Here is a 17,722-nt window from a genome sequence, read left to right as displayed (position 1 = left end):
TTGTTTGCGGGAGGGGGGGGGGGTTATTTTTGTTTTTGAGAGAGAGACAGAGAGGGAGGGAGAGAGAAATAAACGAACAATCAGGGAGGAGGGTCAGAGAGGGAGAAGCAGACTCTGCGGAGCAGGGAGCCTGATGCGAGGCTCTATCCCAGGACCATGACAGCAGGATCTGAGCCCAAGCCAGACGCTTAACCAACTGAGCCACTCAGGCGCCCCCATCTTCCAGTTTATTTTAAAGGAGAAAAGGAAGATGTGCATTAGAATTAGTCCACTCAGGTCATTGTGAGCTCGTGGCGTCCGTAAGACAGAAAGGAGAAATGTGCAGTCCTCAGTCGGCAATCCGCAACCCCTGCGAAGCGGGTACCTGCGACGTCTGAGCCGGAAGCAGAAGGCCTGATACTTTGTAACAGTATCTGAAGCCCGTTCGCGAGATGCTATTACTGAGGAAGCCCGGACACTGCGACACAACAGCCTGGGGCAGAAACCTCTGTGACACCCACCAACATTTCAGCCAGGAGGGCGGAGGACGGGCGGCCCGAAGGCCGTGCCTCCCGCCCGGTGCCGCAGAGGCTGCAAGGACACAGGCTTTCGAGTGGAAGCGGCAGGACAATCGGGACAGAGACCTTTGAGAGTATTCATTCCACTGGATTCGGCAATTTTGAGGCTATCAGAATCCTTTGGCGGGGCCGGGTTTTCTTCTTTTCTAAGAAAGGGGAAGCTGATAGATAATCCCGGAGTGGGCGTCCCCACACCTGCCTTAGAGCGCCCTACGCCGCTCTTCTGCCGCCTGAGAGCAAACCCTGTCACGTGCCACCCAACTTCTACGCAGGTCCCGGGACTTTGGAAACCCTGGTGTGAATTCCCCCCCCTCAGCTTGGGGCGCGCCCTTGCCCTCACTCCGGCCATCTTCCCGGGCCCTCTGAAACCTGGACAAATGACCTCACCTCACAAACCCTTCCTGAGGCTCACAGGAAAAATTAAAGCACTTCATTTTGTATTTCCATATGTCCGTACCTTCCAAAGCTTTGTATTATTTGTTGTGCATCTGGCTTAGAAAGGAGTGAGCCAGACCAAAAAGTCAAGGAAAGCTGAGGGTCGAGGATGGAGACGCCTCACAGGCCACGTGTGAAAGGAGAGAGAAAAACTACGACTCCCGGGAGGCGGCGGGGCCGCGAGACCGGCGATTCCCAGCATCCTTTGCGAGGCCCCAAATCGTCTAGGTGGCACGCTCATAGAGATGGCGCGAAATGTCCAGGAAAGCTGTAGAGAGGTGGCCGTGCGAGATGGCAGCGACTGAGGCCCCTATCGAGCGGCTAGATGTCGCGTGCGGCTTGGAGAACGTGCCTGTGAGCGCGTGGCCCCCGGGGGCGGAGCCAGAACCCTTCCAGGTAGGAGGCGGGGCTCGACCGCCGAGAGTGCGGCGCGCGGCGGAACCGGCGCCCGTCTGTCCGGGGGGAGCCATGCTCTGCCCGCGCACTGCGCGCGCAACCACTGGGGTGGAGCTGGCGCCCGGCCAGGTAGGGGGCGGAGATGGATGGCGGCGAGGATCCGGTACGCGGTTCCCCGATCTTGCAGCAATTCTGTGGATGACTCTCGTATCCCAAGTTGTGTCCGTATTCTCGACTTAGATTTTTCTTACCCTGTCGGAGAGCTGTTTCGCGCAGGAATAGCTCTTAAATACACAGGTTTTAGTCTTGTTCTTTTAACCCTCCCTATTGACCTTAACAAGAGTGACGGGATTGCTCTTTTCTCCCCACAGACGGGCAGGTCCAAACCAGGTGTTTCGTGAGGTCCCTTGGAAAAAGCCCTGAGAACCTAACTTTTTTCCCCTGGCTCTGTTCTCAGAATTCACTGGGGGGGGGGGGGGGGGGAGGGCAAATCATTTTACCTTTCCGGTTGCCGGTGCCTCCTGCGTAAGATAAGGCATGGGCCCTATTCATGGATCTCAGCCTAGTGTTAGGGTTAAAAACTTAGACCCTAGAATGAGACTTGGCTGCTGTGAGCTTTTGGGCAAATGACAGACTAGCCTCAGCTAAGCCTTCCGTGCGCGGTTAAAATAATAGTGCCTATCTCCCAGATTGCTTTGAGATTTGCAAGTAAAACACACTTCTTGGTTTGCTGAGAGAACCCAGTAAGTGTTCACTGCTTTTACCACATCAAAACCCACTCCACTCTACCTTTCCCACCCTCTGACCTTGGCCTCCTCCTTGTCTATGGAATATGGCCGAAAAAACAATGATGTTGGAGTGAAAGGAGCACTTGGCCTTGGAGGTAGGAGAGCGAGGTGCAGGGCTGAGCCATCTTGACTATTTCTTGGAGTCTGAGCTTCTTCATCTGCAAAATGAAAATAATTAAAAATTTATAACCTTGGTCACATACACCAAGAACACCCAGCTATCTGTGTCCATCCTTCCTTGGGTTGTTGTGAAAATCAAAAAACATAGTAGATTCAATAGTTTCAAAGAGTAAAGCAGGATATTAATGTCAGGAAAGGTTATTTTTCCTCAAACTACCTTAGGGCTGTTTTATGGTTAATAATACAGTTGACGAGGGGTACCTGCGCAGCATAGTCCATTAAGTGTCTGCCCTTGGCTCAGGTCATGATCCCAGGGTGGTGAGATCAAGCCCTCTGTAGGGCTCCCTGCTCAGTAGGAGGTGAGAAGTCTGCTTCTCCCTCTACCCCTGCTCCTTCCCCCCTGCTCATGCGTTCTCACTCTGCTCTCTCTCAAATTAATAAATAAAATCTAAAAATAATAATAATAACACAGTTGGCTAGCACCATATTAAACACTAGTCCCTAAAAGCTTATTTAACACCAAATATCGCTGAATGTCTGGTCAAAAACACTGATAAATGTTTTCTTTATTCAGCAAGTAATTACTCAATTACTTGTGTGTATAATGTGCTAGGCATTAAGCTAGACATAGAAGATAAAATAGTGACAACTTTGCCTTTGAGCTTACAAGACCATATAGAAAGCAACTTAGTTGCTGTGGGGGCCTGGAGAGGGGAAAGAGGAAGCCTTATGATTGATATTTACATGTACAGTTGATAGACATAAGTGAAAATCTCGAGACTAATACTCAGTCCCTCAGTATTCTAGCTGCCTGGCTGGCTATATGCATAGCTCTGGGTAGAGTTAGAATTACAGAAAGAAGGTAAGATCCTTCCTCAAGGAGCTTATAGTCTAACCAAGAAGATAAAACATGCTTGAAACGTATTTATGATAAGCCTTAAAGTGTCTTTAACTAGTTTGCTTTCCTATATTCATGCGGCACACAAAACCTGCCTTATAAAAGGTCAAAATAGCTTTCTTACCCCAAGCCCTGCCTTCACAAGCATATGCACACATAAGAATTAAGGCATGAAAAACTCAAGGTAAAAATAACTTTGTGTCTACTTTGCTTTTGAGTACTGTGTGAAAAGGCAAAAAGAACATTCACATGTTCACATTGGAAACAAGCCTATCATAAAGCCATCTGTGTTGAAAGCCAAGTAGAAAATAAACTAATTGATTTTCTTGAACGGAGAGTTGAATCTAGCCTTTTTTCAGGTTTCTGAAACCAGCCTTAACATATTTTTTTAAGATTTCAACTTGGCCTTGACAAGAATTATCTGGCTCACAGGCTCTTAATAGCTGCTTGGAGCAAAAACAAACTCATGGGGTAGAGGCCAAGTACAAAGATTCATGTAGCTGGTGTTTCAAAACAACCAAAAAAGGAATGAAGATTTTCACAGCACTTCCTTTAAATTCAGAATCAAGGCCTAGGTTTTAAGCCCAAAATACAACGCGGTGTCATACTTAAGTTCCTGGGGCTTTGATACAGAATTTGACTTAGAAAAGTCAGACTTTTGGTAAGAAGTTAGCAAGAGCTGCAATCAAGCAGTCAAAAAATATTTCCTAAGCCAGCTGCTCTGTCCCCAGTACTGTGGAAAGTAATCCAGCCCCCATTACCATGTCATACCCCAAACCACATGACCATTTCCTTGACACATGTATTTGCTAGAAAGACAAGACTTGCAATTTAGATCCCAAAGTTCATGCTATTAATACGTGCAAATCTAGTTCCGAAAAGAGAGAAATTATGTAAGAATATAGCCAAGGAGGTATATTTGCTTTTCAACATGCTGTCGCCTGGTTTCCATTTCAGCTTCTTGAGTGACCATGGTTTATTAAAAAAAAAAAAAAAAAAAAAGGTTTTAAGTTTTCTGTCAAAAAACTTGAAATCTCCACCCAGTTCTTCAAGGGTCTGGTTTCTGTTATATTGTTTTGCACTGGTCTTTTTGCATTTATTCCTAGCTCTTGTGTGATCAGTGTTTGCATTTTGATATATACCAGGCAAAGGTCATTTATGTTATTATGATACAAAAAAATGATAAAAATCCCACTAACTGGTTCTTTCTAAATCCCAGAAAGATTTATTTAAATGCATCTAAGAAGCAATCAGGCAGTATATGTGGATGAATGAAAGAAGTCTGTGCTGGATCAATTTTTAGTCGTCCCCCCGCCCCCCTGCCCGAGATGGATAAGTAATGGAAAATAGAAATATATTCATATTGTCTCCTAGACAAAATTTTGGTTTAACTGTATTTGAACTTGGAAAGTTTTAACTTCAGAATCTGTTGTTTTCATCACTCTGCCAGATAGCCTACATAATTTATATTGAACGCCTATGTGCTAGCCACTAGAGTAAGCTTTTTACATGTATTCTCTCTTTTTTTTTCCTTCATAGCCACCTGTGACATAGATAGAAAGGAGATATTTAAGGAAATGAAGTAATGTGCCAGAAATATATGATGTTGTAAATATAAAATCTAGAAATAATATCTAGACGCATTTAAGGAAGCTACTGTTCCAAAAGTATAAACTGCCTGGCACACAGTACAGTGTTAGTTATTTAAATTTAATAATACCTGGGGTTGGGGGGCAGATACAGGTATTATTCCTGTTTTATAGGTATAAACCCAAAACTTAGAAGGTAACTTGCCCTAAGTCACAATGCTAACAAGAGCCTAGTTCTGGGGCGCCTGGGTGGCTCAGTTGGTTGGACGACTGCCTTCAGCTCAGGTCATGATCCTGGAGTCCCAGGATCGAGTCCCACATCAGGCTCCCAGCTCCATGGGGAGTCTGCTTCTCCCTCTGACCTTCTCCTCGCTCATGTTCTCTCTCACTGTCTCTCTCTCAAATAAATAAATAAAATCTTAAAAAAAAAAAAAGAGCCTAGTTCTGTATGTGTCTCCTTTAGAACATTCTGTGTCCTACATTAAGAAGTTCCCCATAGGGGTGCCTGGGTGGCTCAGTCGGTTAAGCAGCTGCCTTCTACTCAGGTCATGATCCCGGTGTCCTGGGATGGAGCCCCACATCAGACTCCTTGCTCAGCTTCTCCTCCCTCTCCCTCTGCTTGCAGCTCCCCCTGCTTGTGCTCTTCTCTTTCACTACCTCTTTCTCTCTGTCAAATAAATAAAGTCTTTTTTTTTTTAATAAAATAAAATAATAAAAAAAATTTCTTTTTAAAGTTCTCCATTGGTTGTCCAGTGTTCATGCCTGTCACAGGTCTGTCTGGCCTCCTGCACACTTTGTGTTAGCCTCAGTTGAAGACCTGAATCTTCATTAGCTATTTATATCTTTGACTCAATTTTCTAGCCATTTCCTGGAACAACTTTCAGCCTTCCACTGTGGACATATCAATCAACAACAGTTGTTTGCAAGAAATAGAAATACAATACAAACTAACTCAAGCAAAAAAAAAACCAGAACGAATTGCCTTATAACAGCAAAATCCAAGAGTGGTTAACTATAGGCAGAGTATAGCCAAAAATGGCTATACTAGGGAATAATCTTTTGAAAACTATGGTCTAAATTAAGATATGATTATGTAATTATTCAGCTTTTCAGGTATTTTTCTAAGTGAGGTAAAATATCTTTCTAGAGTGGCATTTTACTGACTTAATGGAGGAGAAAATGGAAATATATGGAGATAATATAATTTGTGATAAGTATTGGTATCAGGGCTAAGTATTACATCCATCAAGGGAAAACAAATATTCTCTTTAAACAGGAAGTTTATCCAGAGGTCTCTATTATCGTTTGGAAAGTGTTTGCCGCTCATTTGGAATTAGATACTCTTTATAATCTATGTCTCTAAAAGATCTTAGATTGTGCATCAAGTTTAAATTCCAGAATCATTAAAAATGCTATCACTAGATTTTCCAATGTCTTTTTTTTTAATGTTTAAATAAAAATAAGCAAATAACAGTATTTTTCCAAACCTATCCATAGCCAAATAAGTTCAACAGAATAATATGCTCTTCTGGGTAGCAAAATACAGTAAGTCAGACTTGATTTCAAAAGGAGTTATGTGTGTCCAAAAAAAAATCACTTTGCAGTTTAGTGATTTATATAGTATATCAAAAATGCGTATGCTTTTAAGAAGAAATCAATTTAAAAGAATTCTTCATGAAAAGTTTAAAAAAGAGATTGTAAAATCTTCATTTTACAAGTGCTTTTTAAAATGTCTCAGTGACCATTTCATTTCAACCTTGACTCTTAAAAGCTGGAAGTAGATTCTGTCTCAGACAGCAGTCATTGAATTTGACTGATAGGGCATCCTTTTCTAAGCCATTCTTTATCCCTTTAGGACATCTTCACTAAGCTAAAGCTGTAAGAAACGACAGAAACCAGAGAAGCTATTTCCGCTCTCCACCCCCAAATCACTTTTAAGCAGAGTGTTGGCCTTTCCCCGCTGGTACTCCCACTCATCCTCCTCCTCATCTTTCACAAGAGGATGTCAGTCCTTCCCCCAGCTCAGCGTTGTTTAAAATAGAGGGTTTTGAGCCTAACTGCACAGTCCCACCGAGGCCTCCACAGGGAGTGGAACCACACGTTGTTTAATGCTTTCTCCAGCTCTTGGCCCAGAGATGCAGTATGAATGGATAATCGACTGACGGCTACTCGGTTCAGGCTTTCCTCTAGATACTCTAAACTCTCTCCCTGAATTAAAGCTTGTGCACCTGGTCCTGTGTAGTACGGCTCTTAGGGACTGCGCTGTGCCAGCAGGCCAATACCTTTATTGAGAGTGAGAATGAAAAACAGCCCATGAAACTGTTTTCTGGAAAAGAATGGTTTAGACAGACACATTGGTGAAATTCCTCTCCAGCCTCCATATCGGAAAAAGTCAGTGCTGCTCCTGAGCAGGGAGATTATCCCTATGGATAGTGCAAGCCCTACATCTGATCGTATTTCCCTCTTGGCAGTGGCTGTGCTCGGGCAGAACCAGACGTCCAGTTTACTTCTACACACTGTGCGTCTAAGCTCACTCAACTGGCTCCTGTGTTTCTCTTCAGCTTACATTTCTTATGTATTGTTCATTTATCCGAACTCTTTGTATGTCTCATTAAATCCTCTTAGGAACAAAGCAGATGTGATACTGTGATTTATTTAAAGAAATCTATATTTGGTCTCTGTCCCCATTTCTGGCACAGAGCTCCTAAAACCCCTGTTATTTACTAAGTGATGAGAGCAGCAAAAAGGTATCTTTTGTTATGTTAATGAGGCGAGTTTTGATGAGATCTGGTTGCCCCTGGAGTCAACCATTTGATTAGAGTGTTGGAACTTTCAGTACCCTCACCACTTCAATTGGGAGAGGGGCCGAGAGGTTGGAACATATGCAAATAGTAGCCAGCGATTTAATCAGTCCTGGCTAAGCCTTCGCAAAAACCTGAGAAAACAGGGTTTAGAGAGCTTCTGGGTTGGTGAATGTGGAGGTCCTGGGAGTGTGGCATGCCTGGAAACAGTGTGGAAGCTCTTCTACATTTCTCCAAACCTTACTCAATGCATCTCTTCCATCTGGCTGTTCCTGAGTTGTATTCTTTTATAATAAGCTGGTGAGCAATTCTCTCAAATTAATCAAACCCAAGGAAGGGATTTTGAGAACCTCTGATTTACACCCTGTTGGCCACAAGTTCAAGTAACAACCTGGACTTGTGACTAATGTCTGAAATCCAAGGAAGAGGTCATGGGAACTTCCGGTAGGTATATAGCCCATCAGTCAGTAGCACAAATGACTGGTGTCCAAAGGAGGGTGGGGGGAGCAGTCTTAGGACTGACCCATTAAACTGTAGGGTGTGATGGTATTGGATAAGGTCAGAACTGAGCTGAGTTGTAGAATACTCACCTGGGAGCATTGCTCGTTAGAGGTGTGGGGAAACCCTCTAACCCCACCACCACATTGAAACTGGGTCCAAGAACACTAATAGCAGGTATAAATAAATGAGTTAGGTTCTGTGTAAGCAAGAATTATTCTGTGCATAAAGACATATGCTGGGTTCATGAGAGATACTTTAATTTTCAAGGTTTAGAAATACGCTTCATTATGCTAAGTGAAGAAATAACCAGACATCAGGTTTCACAAAGAGATTTTAGACTTGGGACTTTCTTCATTTTCTCTAATGTGAAAAACTTTCTCCGTATTATCTCTTTATCATCTAAAAAAGTGGGATTTCTTTACATATATGTAGTACATCTACATTTATTAGTATCTGTATAACAAATATGATTTTTGGAATTCTGTCCACAGTTTCTTGGCTAAGGCCTATTCTTAACATTATGAAAACTAAAAACTCTAAAGTAATAGTGTCTTTTTTTTTTAATAAGGTCGCTTTGATTCTTTTTTTTTTTTTTTAAAGATTTTATTTATTTATTTGACAGAGATCACAAGTAGGCAGAGGCAGGCAGAGAGAGAGGAGGAAGCAGGCTCCCCGTGGAACAGAAAGCCCAATGTGGAACTTGATCCCAAAACCCCAGGATCACGACCTGAGCCTAAGGCAGAGGCTTAACCCACTGAGCCACCCAGGCGCCCCAATAGTGTCTTTTTTAAACATCAAAATATATTTAGGAATTTAGGTAATCTTCAAATTAAAAATTCCTTAAATTAGTGGAAGACTGTCTTACAAAGGCCATTTTTTATTAATTTACTTATCATTTGTTACTTTTTCTGCAGTGACTCATAATAAAATAGACACAGGCATTTATATTGTCAGATCAATGTGAAAAGATCAAGAGCCAAAGATAAAATACTTGACTGCATTCAAAAACTAAACTCAGCACTGATTTTTCTGATATCCAAAGCTAAGAGAAAAATGAAATTAATTGTAAATCTTTCAGTTTCTGATAAGAGAAAATCCTTTTTTTTTTCCTTTCGTGACCCCATACCTAAAATGAAACCACAGAATTTTCATCCAAAAATTAACCTTATTTTTTAAATTGAAGAGGTGTGTTTTCAAACAATAGTATATAGTGTTTTGTCAGTTTCGTTTTAATCTATTTTTATATATGTTGCAATTAGGAAGTGTCTCATCCAAAAGCTGCCTGGAATATATGTGAAATACATAACAGACCATGCTGACTGAGAGTATTTCTGTTTTTTACAGTATACTCCTGACCATGTAGCCGGACCTGGAACAGACGTTGATCCCACACAAATAACCTTTCCTGGATGCATTTGCCTCAAAACTCCCTGCCTCCCTGGTACTTGCTCCTGTCTCCGTCGTGGGGAGAACTATGACGATGAGTCACGCCTTATAGATATAGGATCTGAAGGAAAGTGTGCCAAGCCAGTTTTTGAATGCAACATCCTGTGCCCGTGCAGTGACCACTGCAGGAACAGAGTGGTCCAGCGGGGTCTGCAGTTCCAACTCCAGGTGTTCAAAACGGACAGAAAAGGCTGGGGACTTCGTACCTTGGAATTGATACCAAAAGGACGGTTTGTCTGTGAATATGCTGGTGAAGTTTTGGGATATTCTGAAGTACAGAGAAGAATTCAGTTACAGACAATACACGATCCAAATTACATTATAGCTATCAGAGAACATGTTCACAATGGGCAGGTCCTAGAAACATTTGTCGATCCTGCCCACATAGGAAATATTGGAAGATTTCTCAACCATTCTTGTGAGCCAAACCTGCTGATGATTCCTGTCCGAATTGACTCAATGGTACCAAAGTTGGCACTTTTTGCAGCCAAAGACATTTTGCCCGAAGAAGAACTCTCTTATGACTATTCAGGCAGATTTCTTAATCTAATGGACAGTGAAGACAAAGAAAGGCTAGATCCCGGGAAAAGAAGAAAACCTTGTTATTGTGATGCCAAATCATGTTCTGCTTTCCTGCCTTACGACAGTTCACTGTTCTGCCCCTTAGAAAAGCCAAACATCGGTTAGAAGCAAAAGGCATGGGAGGAACGCATTAAGCCTCTTCCGGTGGGTGACAGTGAGAAGGAACTGAACGGGTTTGGCTCAGCCCCTTCCCAGATCCTCTCTTACAAGCACTGTAGCCTCTGGGTAAGGCTCTGCTCTGTTAAGCGCTTGTGTTTCATTTTAGGGGAGGGTGGTGGTTGTCAGGTTCCACCTCTGGCTGCAGAAGTTTAACTCAGGAATATAGCACAGACTATAAATTGCCTAGCAATATCTATTCTCCCTTTCTATAGTGGAATTCTCAGTTTTTAGCTAGGTACTTTTCCTAGTTAGATGTGGCTAAGTGACTATGTACTAGCTAATGAGATAGCAGCAAAAAATGGTGTGTCTTTAAATGGAGACATGTTTCCTTATCCCACTCTTCCTGTTGGCTAGAGCGTCTGCATATAGCTGGAGCTGGGGCATCTATCCCAAACCCCAAAATTACCTTAGAAAAGGAGGCCATTCATAAGTAATGAACAAACTTAACAGGAGACTGAGTGCCAAATACTCTGGAACTCTGTCATTCCTGATCTGATACCTCTGGACTTTTAGGTGAAAGTCCCTTCTTTATGCCACTATTGTCAGTTTTCTAGCACTAGCACCAAACCTCATAATGATTCAAGGAAATCCTGTGGCTATATACCGAAGCCTTGCTTTCCAATTAATTTAATCAGTATTAAAGATGATGTTTTCATTTTCATTTCTGTGACTCCTGCATCTTATTTCTCATCTGCATAGAAACACAAATCAAGGAAAAGGGCCTGATTGATTATCACCTGCTAAAATTCTGTAATTACCACCAATAGTGAAAAATAGAACCAGGATGCTGACTTCCATGAACCTAACCAAAAAAGTCCTAACCAAACAAATTAAAAAATTTTTGCCATATATGGGCTATATTCCAAGTCTTTGAAGTTGTGCTTCAAAACTTTAAACAGCTTCAATTCTTCATGTGTTAGTAATATGAAAATCACCCTATCAATACCACAAAAAGGGATGGGGGTTTTATAGCTCCATTCAAACTTCTGGAGAAGCAAACATCTTTAACTTCCTTCCTTAAAGCAAGGATGTCGAAAAACAAAGTTAATATGGAGATTTATCAGATATTTTGAAAGCTAAAATAATCATTTGGCTCCTATAGTATTATTTAATAAATTCTTCAATTTCTTCTCTACCACATTTAAATCCAACCACCAGGAGGTCCTACATTTTATAAATTAAAGGGATCCATATTATACCTATTTCTGTATGATATCATAAGTGAGATAGTTGTATACTTTAAATGAATGAAATGTATGGCATATGAACTATATCTCTATAAGCCATTCAATAATGAGTATATTAGGGTTTGCATGTTTGAATTATATATTTTCCAAAATGATGCCATGCGAACAGGGGATAATATAGGGTACTCGTGAAATATTCTATTGTCTAAAACAACAAATTTTTCCTCCAATCAAATCATTTCTCCCTGCCAACCTTCCTCTAGAACTTTGCTTTCTCTGAAGGGGTCCTGCTTTTGGTAAAGCAGTTTGTACCACTCATTTCAAGACGGCCCTACTTCTCCTCACAAGCACTAAGATACTTATGAAGCAGTAAGGAAGTAGCCAGAAGGAAAATGTTTGGCTCACTGTTTAACTCTACAGATACCTTTCCTACTTCCTTCAGCCCTTTCTCTATTTAATGTCACCATCTGTGAGTCAGAGATACCCACAGAGGACAATCTTCAGTTCAAAGACATGAGCAGCATCTTCCTCTTCGTGCCTCTGCCAAAGACAGAACTCACTGAACATAGACCCTTGGAATTTTCTGTACTCATGCCCAAGTTTATTCTTAAATAGCACATAAACTATTCTTAAATAGTTTATTCTTAAATAGTCCTGGAAATCAGATTCCTCATGTAAGAGTCAAAATAGTCTATTCTGAGTTTTTTTTGTAAACACTGAGCTAACTGCATTTACTTTATTGCCATGTTTTTTTTTAATGGTGACACTTCTAATTTTGAGAACAAACTTTAAAAGATATACTTCTGTTTAACTATTATCTTAATAAAAATATATACATTTTATAGTTATAAATTACTGCAAATTAAGAGAGTAAAATGTGGCATATACCTTCTTGGAATATATAAAAAATTATCTTGGAAAAAAAAATTGTCTTTGAAGTCAATTTCCACTGACTTCATTAAGAATGTAGAAATGTGGGGTGCCTGGGTGGCTCAGTGGGTTAAAGCCTCTGCCTTCAGCTCAAGTCATGATCCCAGGGTCCAGAGCCCCTCATCAGGCTCTCTGCTCCACAGGGAGCCTGCTTCCCCTCCTCTCTCTGCCTGCCTCTCTGCCTACTTGTGATCTGTCAAACAAATAAATAAAATCTTTTAAAAAAATGTAGAAATGTATATCTTGGAAACAATTTTGCCTCAGAATAATAAAGATCATACTTGGAAAATAAAGCTTTCCAATGTCTTTAAAATGATTTTTTACATTCCTAATTATTTACAAATTATCAGTGGTTAAATGGAAAATTCTGATTTAATTGAAAAGATTCCTTTCTCCCTTTTGTTCTCAGTATTAATACCAGTACCAGTTAGCTCTGCAGCATAAGGGAGGAGGGGATTCAGGACATCCACAGAAGACTAACTGGGATAAAACAGAAGATTTTAAACTCAGTCTTGTTAAAAAGTGGGGAGGGAGGTAGAATTTGCCCTCATTCTTTTGAGGTTTTCAAAGAGTCTTACTTGTGTAGAGTATTTCTAATTACAGCTTTGGCACTGTTCAGTTTATTAGTGTTGAGCAAGTTACTGAATCTCTCGAAGCCTACTTCCCTTTTCTGGAGAGCAATATTGGGAAGATCAAATGAGTGAAGGGTTTAGCACAACAACTCAGTACAAGGATAGCTACAATAAAAAAGACAGAATTACAAGTGTTAACAAAGATGTGAAGAAATCCGAACTTTGATATGTTGCTGGTGGAATCATAAAACTGCGCAACTATTCCTCTCTCTCTCTCTGCCTGCCTCTCTGCCTACTTGTGATCTCTCTCTGTCAAATAAATAAATAAAATCTTTAAAAAAAAAAAAAAAGAAAGAAAGAAAGAAAAGAAAAAGAAAAAAAAAAAGGGCGCCTAGGTGGCTCAGTGGGTTAAGCCGCTGCCTTCGGCTCAGGTCATGATCTCAGGGTCCTGGGATCAAGTCCTGAATTGGGCTCTCTGCTCAGCAGGGAGTCTGCTTCCTCCTCTCTCTCTCTGCCTGCCTCTCTGCCTACTTGTGATCTCTCTCTGTCAAATAAATAAATAAAATCTTTAAAAAAAAAAAAACTGGACAACTATTTTGTAAAGCCTTTGGGTTAATTTCTTAAAACATTAGATACAAGGTAACCACATGTTCCAGTAACTCCATTCCTAGGTATAGATCCAAGAGAAATGAAAACATGTCCACAGAAAAACTTGTGCACCAATGTTCATAGTGGCATCATTCATAATAGCAAAAAAGTTGGCATGCCCCAAATGTCCATTGACTGAGGAATAAGTAAACAAAATGTGGTATCCTTACTGTGGAATATAATTCAGCCATCAAAAGGAATGAATACTGACATATGCCCCAACATGGATGAACCTTGACAATATTATGCTAAGTAAAGGAAATCCTACACAAAAAGCTACATATTGTATGACTCTATTGAAATGAAATGGGTGGCTCAGTCGGTTAAACATCTGTCTTCAACTCAGGTCATAATCTTAGAGTCCTGGAATCAAGTCCTGAGATGGAACAGGGAGCCTGCTTCTCCCTCTCCTATGTATACCCACCTAGCCTTGTATACATTCTATCTCTCTCTGTCAAATAAATAAATAAAATCTTTAAAAATAAATAAATAGGGTGCCTGGGTGGCTCAGTGGGTTAAGCCTCTGCCTTCGGCTCAGGTCATGATCTCAGGGTCCTGGGATCAAGCCCAGCATCGGGCTCTCTGCTCAGTGGTTAGCCGCTTCCCCTGCTCCCACCTGCCTCTCTGCCTTCTTGTGATCTCTGTCTGTCAAATAAATAAATAAAATTTTTAAAATAAATAAATAAATAATATATATGAAATATCCAGAATATGCAATTCCATAGAGATATAAAGTAGATTAGTATTTGCCAGTGGCTGGTAGGGAGGGAGGTATAGGAAGTGATTGCTCATAGGTACAGGGTTTCTTTTCAGGGTAAGCATACTAAAAAGCCCTCTCCGGGGTGAATTTTATGTTACATGACTTATACCTCCATTAAGCCGTTACAAGAAAAGGAAAAAAGACGCGGGTGCCTCTCCCTTGGAAACTGGTCGCAGATAATGGCTGAACACTGCTATAGGGAAGAACTCAGAGAGACACTTCTCCACTCACCATATGTCCTCAAAACAAAACACAAGTGTGCTAAATCCTGTGATCGTGGCCATTACCACTAACAGAGATGTGCACTGCTTCAGGGTGTGGTGAAACTACGAAGAACGGAAGCAAATGCTTAGTAAGAACAGAAATGAATCAATTAGCTTGCCAGATCGTTCCTCTCAGATGGCATGAAGGCAATTCTTGAATAACAAAATGTGGCTCCCTTGTAGGGTTGAATGTCAATTTTCTTGCTTCTCTGTTTGGAGTTCCAGAGGTACTCACACGTCACAGGAAAGCACACTGTTGTCATTACAGTTGCACATGGAAACAGGAATATTTTGCAACATTAACCAAGCCATACCACTTTTCATCTTGCAGATGTGTGGTTCTAGAAGTTTGATATTGGTTCTGCACGCTATTTCATACTAGTTGGTTCTCATTACATTAAGAAATAGTTAAAACGGCAATTTAAGTGATAGTTGTTTATTGATGAAATTAAAATGGGTTCTGCAATAATAATTCATTAAATGAGATCTCATTATGGCGTTTGAACAGGATAAGTAAATTTCATGGTTTATTTTCAACTCTGTGTTTGCAGAATGAAGCTTTTTCAAATTGAAATTAATAATAATAATAAAAAACTACCAAACAGCTATACTGACTCAAGAAAGATGGTCTCATTTGATATCATTGTTAAGAGAACACCAACTATGTGAAAATCTTGCTAATAACAACACAATTTATAATTTTACTAAAAAGGAAATAAAAAATCAATTTTTTGAAATAAATATGTAATGATTTATGACTCAGGTCATAATTTTATTATCCATTTAAACATTGCCAGCTCGGTTGGATGCCCAGGCATGAACAAGGATAATTAAATTTAGTCATATTTGATATTTTGCCAATTTTCAGTCATATAAAAAATACAACTTTATACATGCTTTCCATTCTTGTGGTGATGAAGATATTTTTGTCAAAGTTAGGAAGATAACTTGGTCTGTAACTTTTAAGTATCTTTGCATAGCACCAGTGGCTCTCCCACAAGCTGTCCCAGCCCTCACACTTAGAAGGGAGGGGAGAAACGGTGTTCTCTGGCAAGGTTCACATGAAATAATGGAGGCAGATAGGCTACTAAGTACCATATAAATTTAGATATCATTTCAGACACATTTCTGGGTTAACAGTTTGCTATGCAGAACACTAAAGACAATATATTATCATAGACATCTTTGGTTACCTCAAGATTCATTTAGCTTCAATGTAACAGTAGGTCTGTTTTGGTGGTATAGGTTATAGACACATTAGAATGCACTCCCAAAAGAATCTGGTATTTATTTAAATAAAAGGATACCTGTCTTTGGTCATTTAAGTAGAGCTAAAATTATAAACAAAATCTGAAGTTGGAGTTCCCTTTTGCTTCATAACTATTAGAGATTTCCCTGGGATACTAAAAATCCCCTCTATTCTTGTGTATGTTGTTATTTACCGTTAGTTTTCACGTCATTGCCCAAAGCTACAAGTCATCCTCCTCCTCTGAACAGGTAATCAACCACTAAACCCTATAAATTCCCCACGCAACACATGTCTAAAATGTGTTTTATTCACTCTATTATTGTTTTATGCCATGCATCCATTATTTCTTCCCTCAACAGTCCCTCTGCCTCCAGCCTGGTCATCTCTATGCAGTCTCCCCAGGTCTAAACACTTCCATGACTCCTCAGCACACTCAGGAGGCAGCCCAACCTTCTCAACATGACGAGAGGACCCTTGACGGCCTTTCCACCTCATCTCTCACTTTTATTTCTCTGAGGCCCTCTTTGAAAAGCCATGCCCTCTGTCATCCCTCACCTTGACAATTGCTATTCCCTTCTGGAAGAAGCTTAAGGAAGGAAGTTGATTACCTTTGTTGCAGAGGGAATTAGAAGAGGGGCATGGGTGTGTGTGTGGGGGGGTGTGTTTATGTGTGTGTGTGTATGAGAGAGAGAGAGAGAGAATTTACATTATTCTTACCCTTGCCTTCTTTGTAGAGAATACTCTGGATTTTCTTTATCCTGAAATCTTTTTCAGGTATTGCTAGAATTTCTTACTCTCCATTTCCTATGTTGGTTTTTCACATGCACACTAGGTAACTAAAATAACAAGAGGGCCCGCAATATATTCTATTTCCCCTTCACTTTGCTCTTTCTTCCCTCCTTCTCCTGTTTGTGTTTGCGGCTAGCTATTCACCACTTCCATCAGCCTGCTCTCTCCTTATCATTCATCGTCCTCCATCACCTGCCCTAGCCTTGTCTTCAATGCCACATTCCCATGGTTGAACTGGGGAAAATACAAATTACTTGATTTATCGTATAACTATCCCTGCTGTGTACTGCTTTGCTAACTTTGTTAATTCTCTGGTCCAGGCAGATTCAATGCTTTTAAGGGCAGTCAGTTACAGAGTACTGATGCCACTAAATGCAACACAAATGTCCCAGGGCCTTGGGTCACCATGCCCCACCTCTAACCAGCCCCCACTCCACCCTCCCTCCACCCCTTGTCCACTTCTGTCTTCTTTTCCTAAACTTCTGCCACCTCAAAGCATTTGTGCATAGAAGGTGAACAAAGAAAAGTACTTCCAGACAAATCAGAGACCAATTTCTCCTAGCCTATATTTCAACATAATTGATTCCTCTCAATTAGGGCTCCTTTTGCCCTCAAGAAGTTTTACAAAGTGCATTTGTTTATGCTGTTTATATTAGAGGTGTTTGCTTTGTTATCCATCTGTTCTTCCTATCTTCCCCAACTCATGAAAATAACCCCGTCCCCCCTTCCTCACCTCCTTCTACCCGACCCCCAATTATAGACTCATTGGTATACAACCTTGGCTCTTTCAAGGGTGGTAGTTAAAGCCAGCTCAAAGATTAATCCTTGACCTTCAACAAACACTAAAACTTCCCACTATCCTAGCTAGCCCTATAGAAATTGCTCCCAAAATTCTGACTAGTTTAAGACAATTTTATCTACTAAATTATTGACTTTATTTTGTAGTGAGAGTATTTCACTGATATTGACTATCACTGTCCTTCCAGAAAGAAGTCATTGTAACACAGGGAAAAGGGGTACTTAATCACTTGAAATCTCCTTGCCAAGACCAG

The 17,722-nt window shown here is 40.7% G+C and overlaps 1 protein-coding gene across 1 annotated transcript; it reads left to right on the top strand.

Moving 5' to 3' along the window:
• Positions 1-391: 391 nt before the first annotated feature.
• On the top strand, positions 392-10,933 carry LOC309863738 (histone-lysine N-methyltransferase SETMAR). The gene is made up of 2 exons (XM_082728911.1): positions 392-1,388; positions 9,430-10,933. The coding sequence occupies exons 1-2, from the start codon at positions 1,248-1,250 to the stop codon at positions 10,216-10,218; spliced, it is 930 nt and encodes a 309-aa protein (XP_082585037.1). The 5' UTR covers positions 392-1,247; the 3' UTR covers positions 10,219-10,933.
• The last annotated feature ends 6,789 nt before the right edge of the window (positions 10,934-17,722 follow it).

Source organism: Mustela nivalis (assembly GCF_964662115.1).
Source record: "Mustela nivalis genome assembly, chromosome: 1".
In the NCBI taxonomy this organism is placed as follows: Eukaryota; Metazoa; Chordata; class Mammalia; order Carnivora; family Mustelidae; genus Mustela; species Mustela nivalis.
Note: the sequence above shows the minus strand (reverse complement) of the source record. Positions and strands in the feature narration are given on the sequence as shown.

Bases quoted from the DNA above. Each gene is read 5' to 3' on its own strand.
- LOC309863738 (XM_082728911.1), top strand. From the start codon at position 1,248: ATGTCCAGGAAAGCTGTAGAGAGGTGGCCGTGCGAGATGGCAGCGACT. The intron at 1,389-9,429 runs GTAGGAGGCGGG...TGTTTTTTACAG, and splicing joins CGGAGCCAGAACCCTTCCAG to TATACTCCTGACCATGTAGC.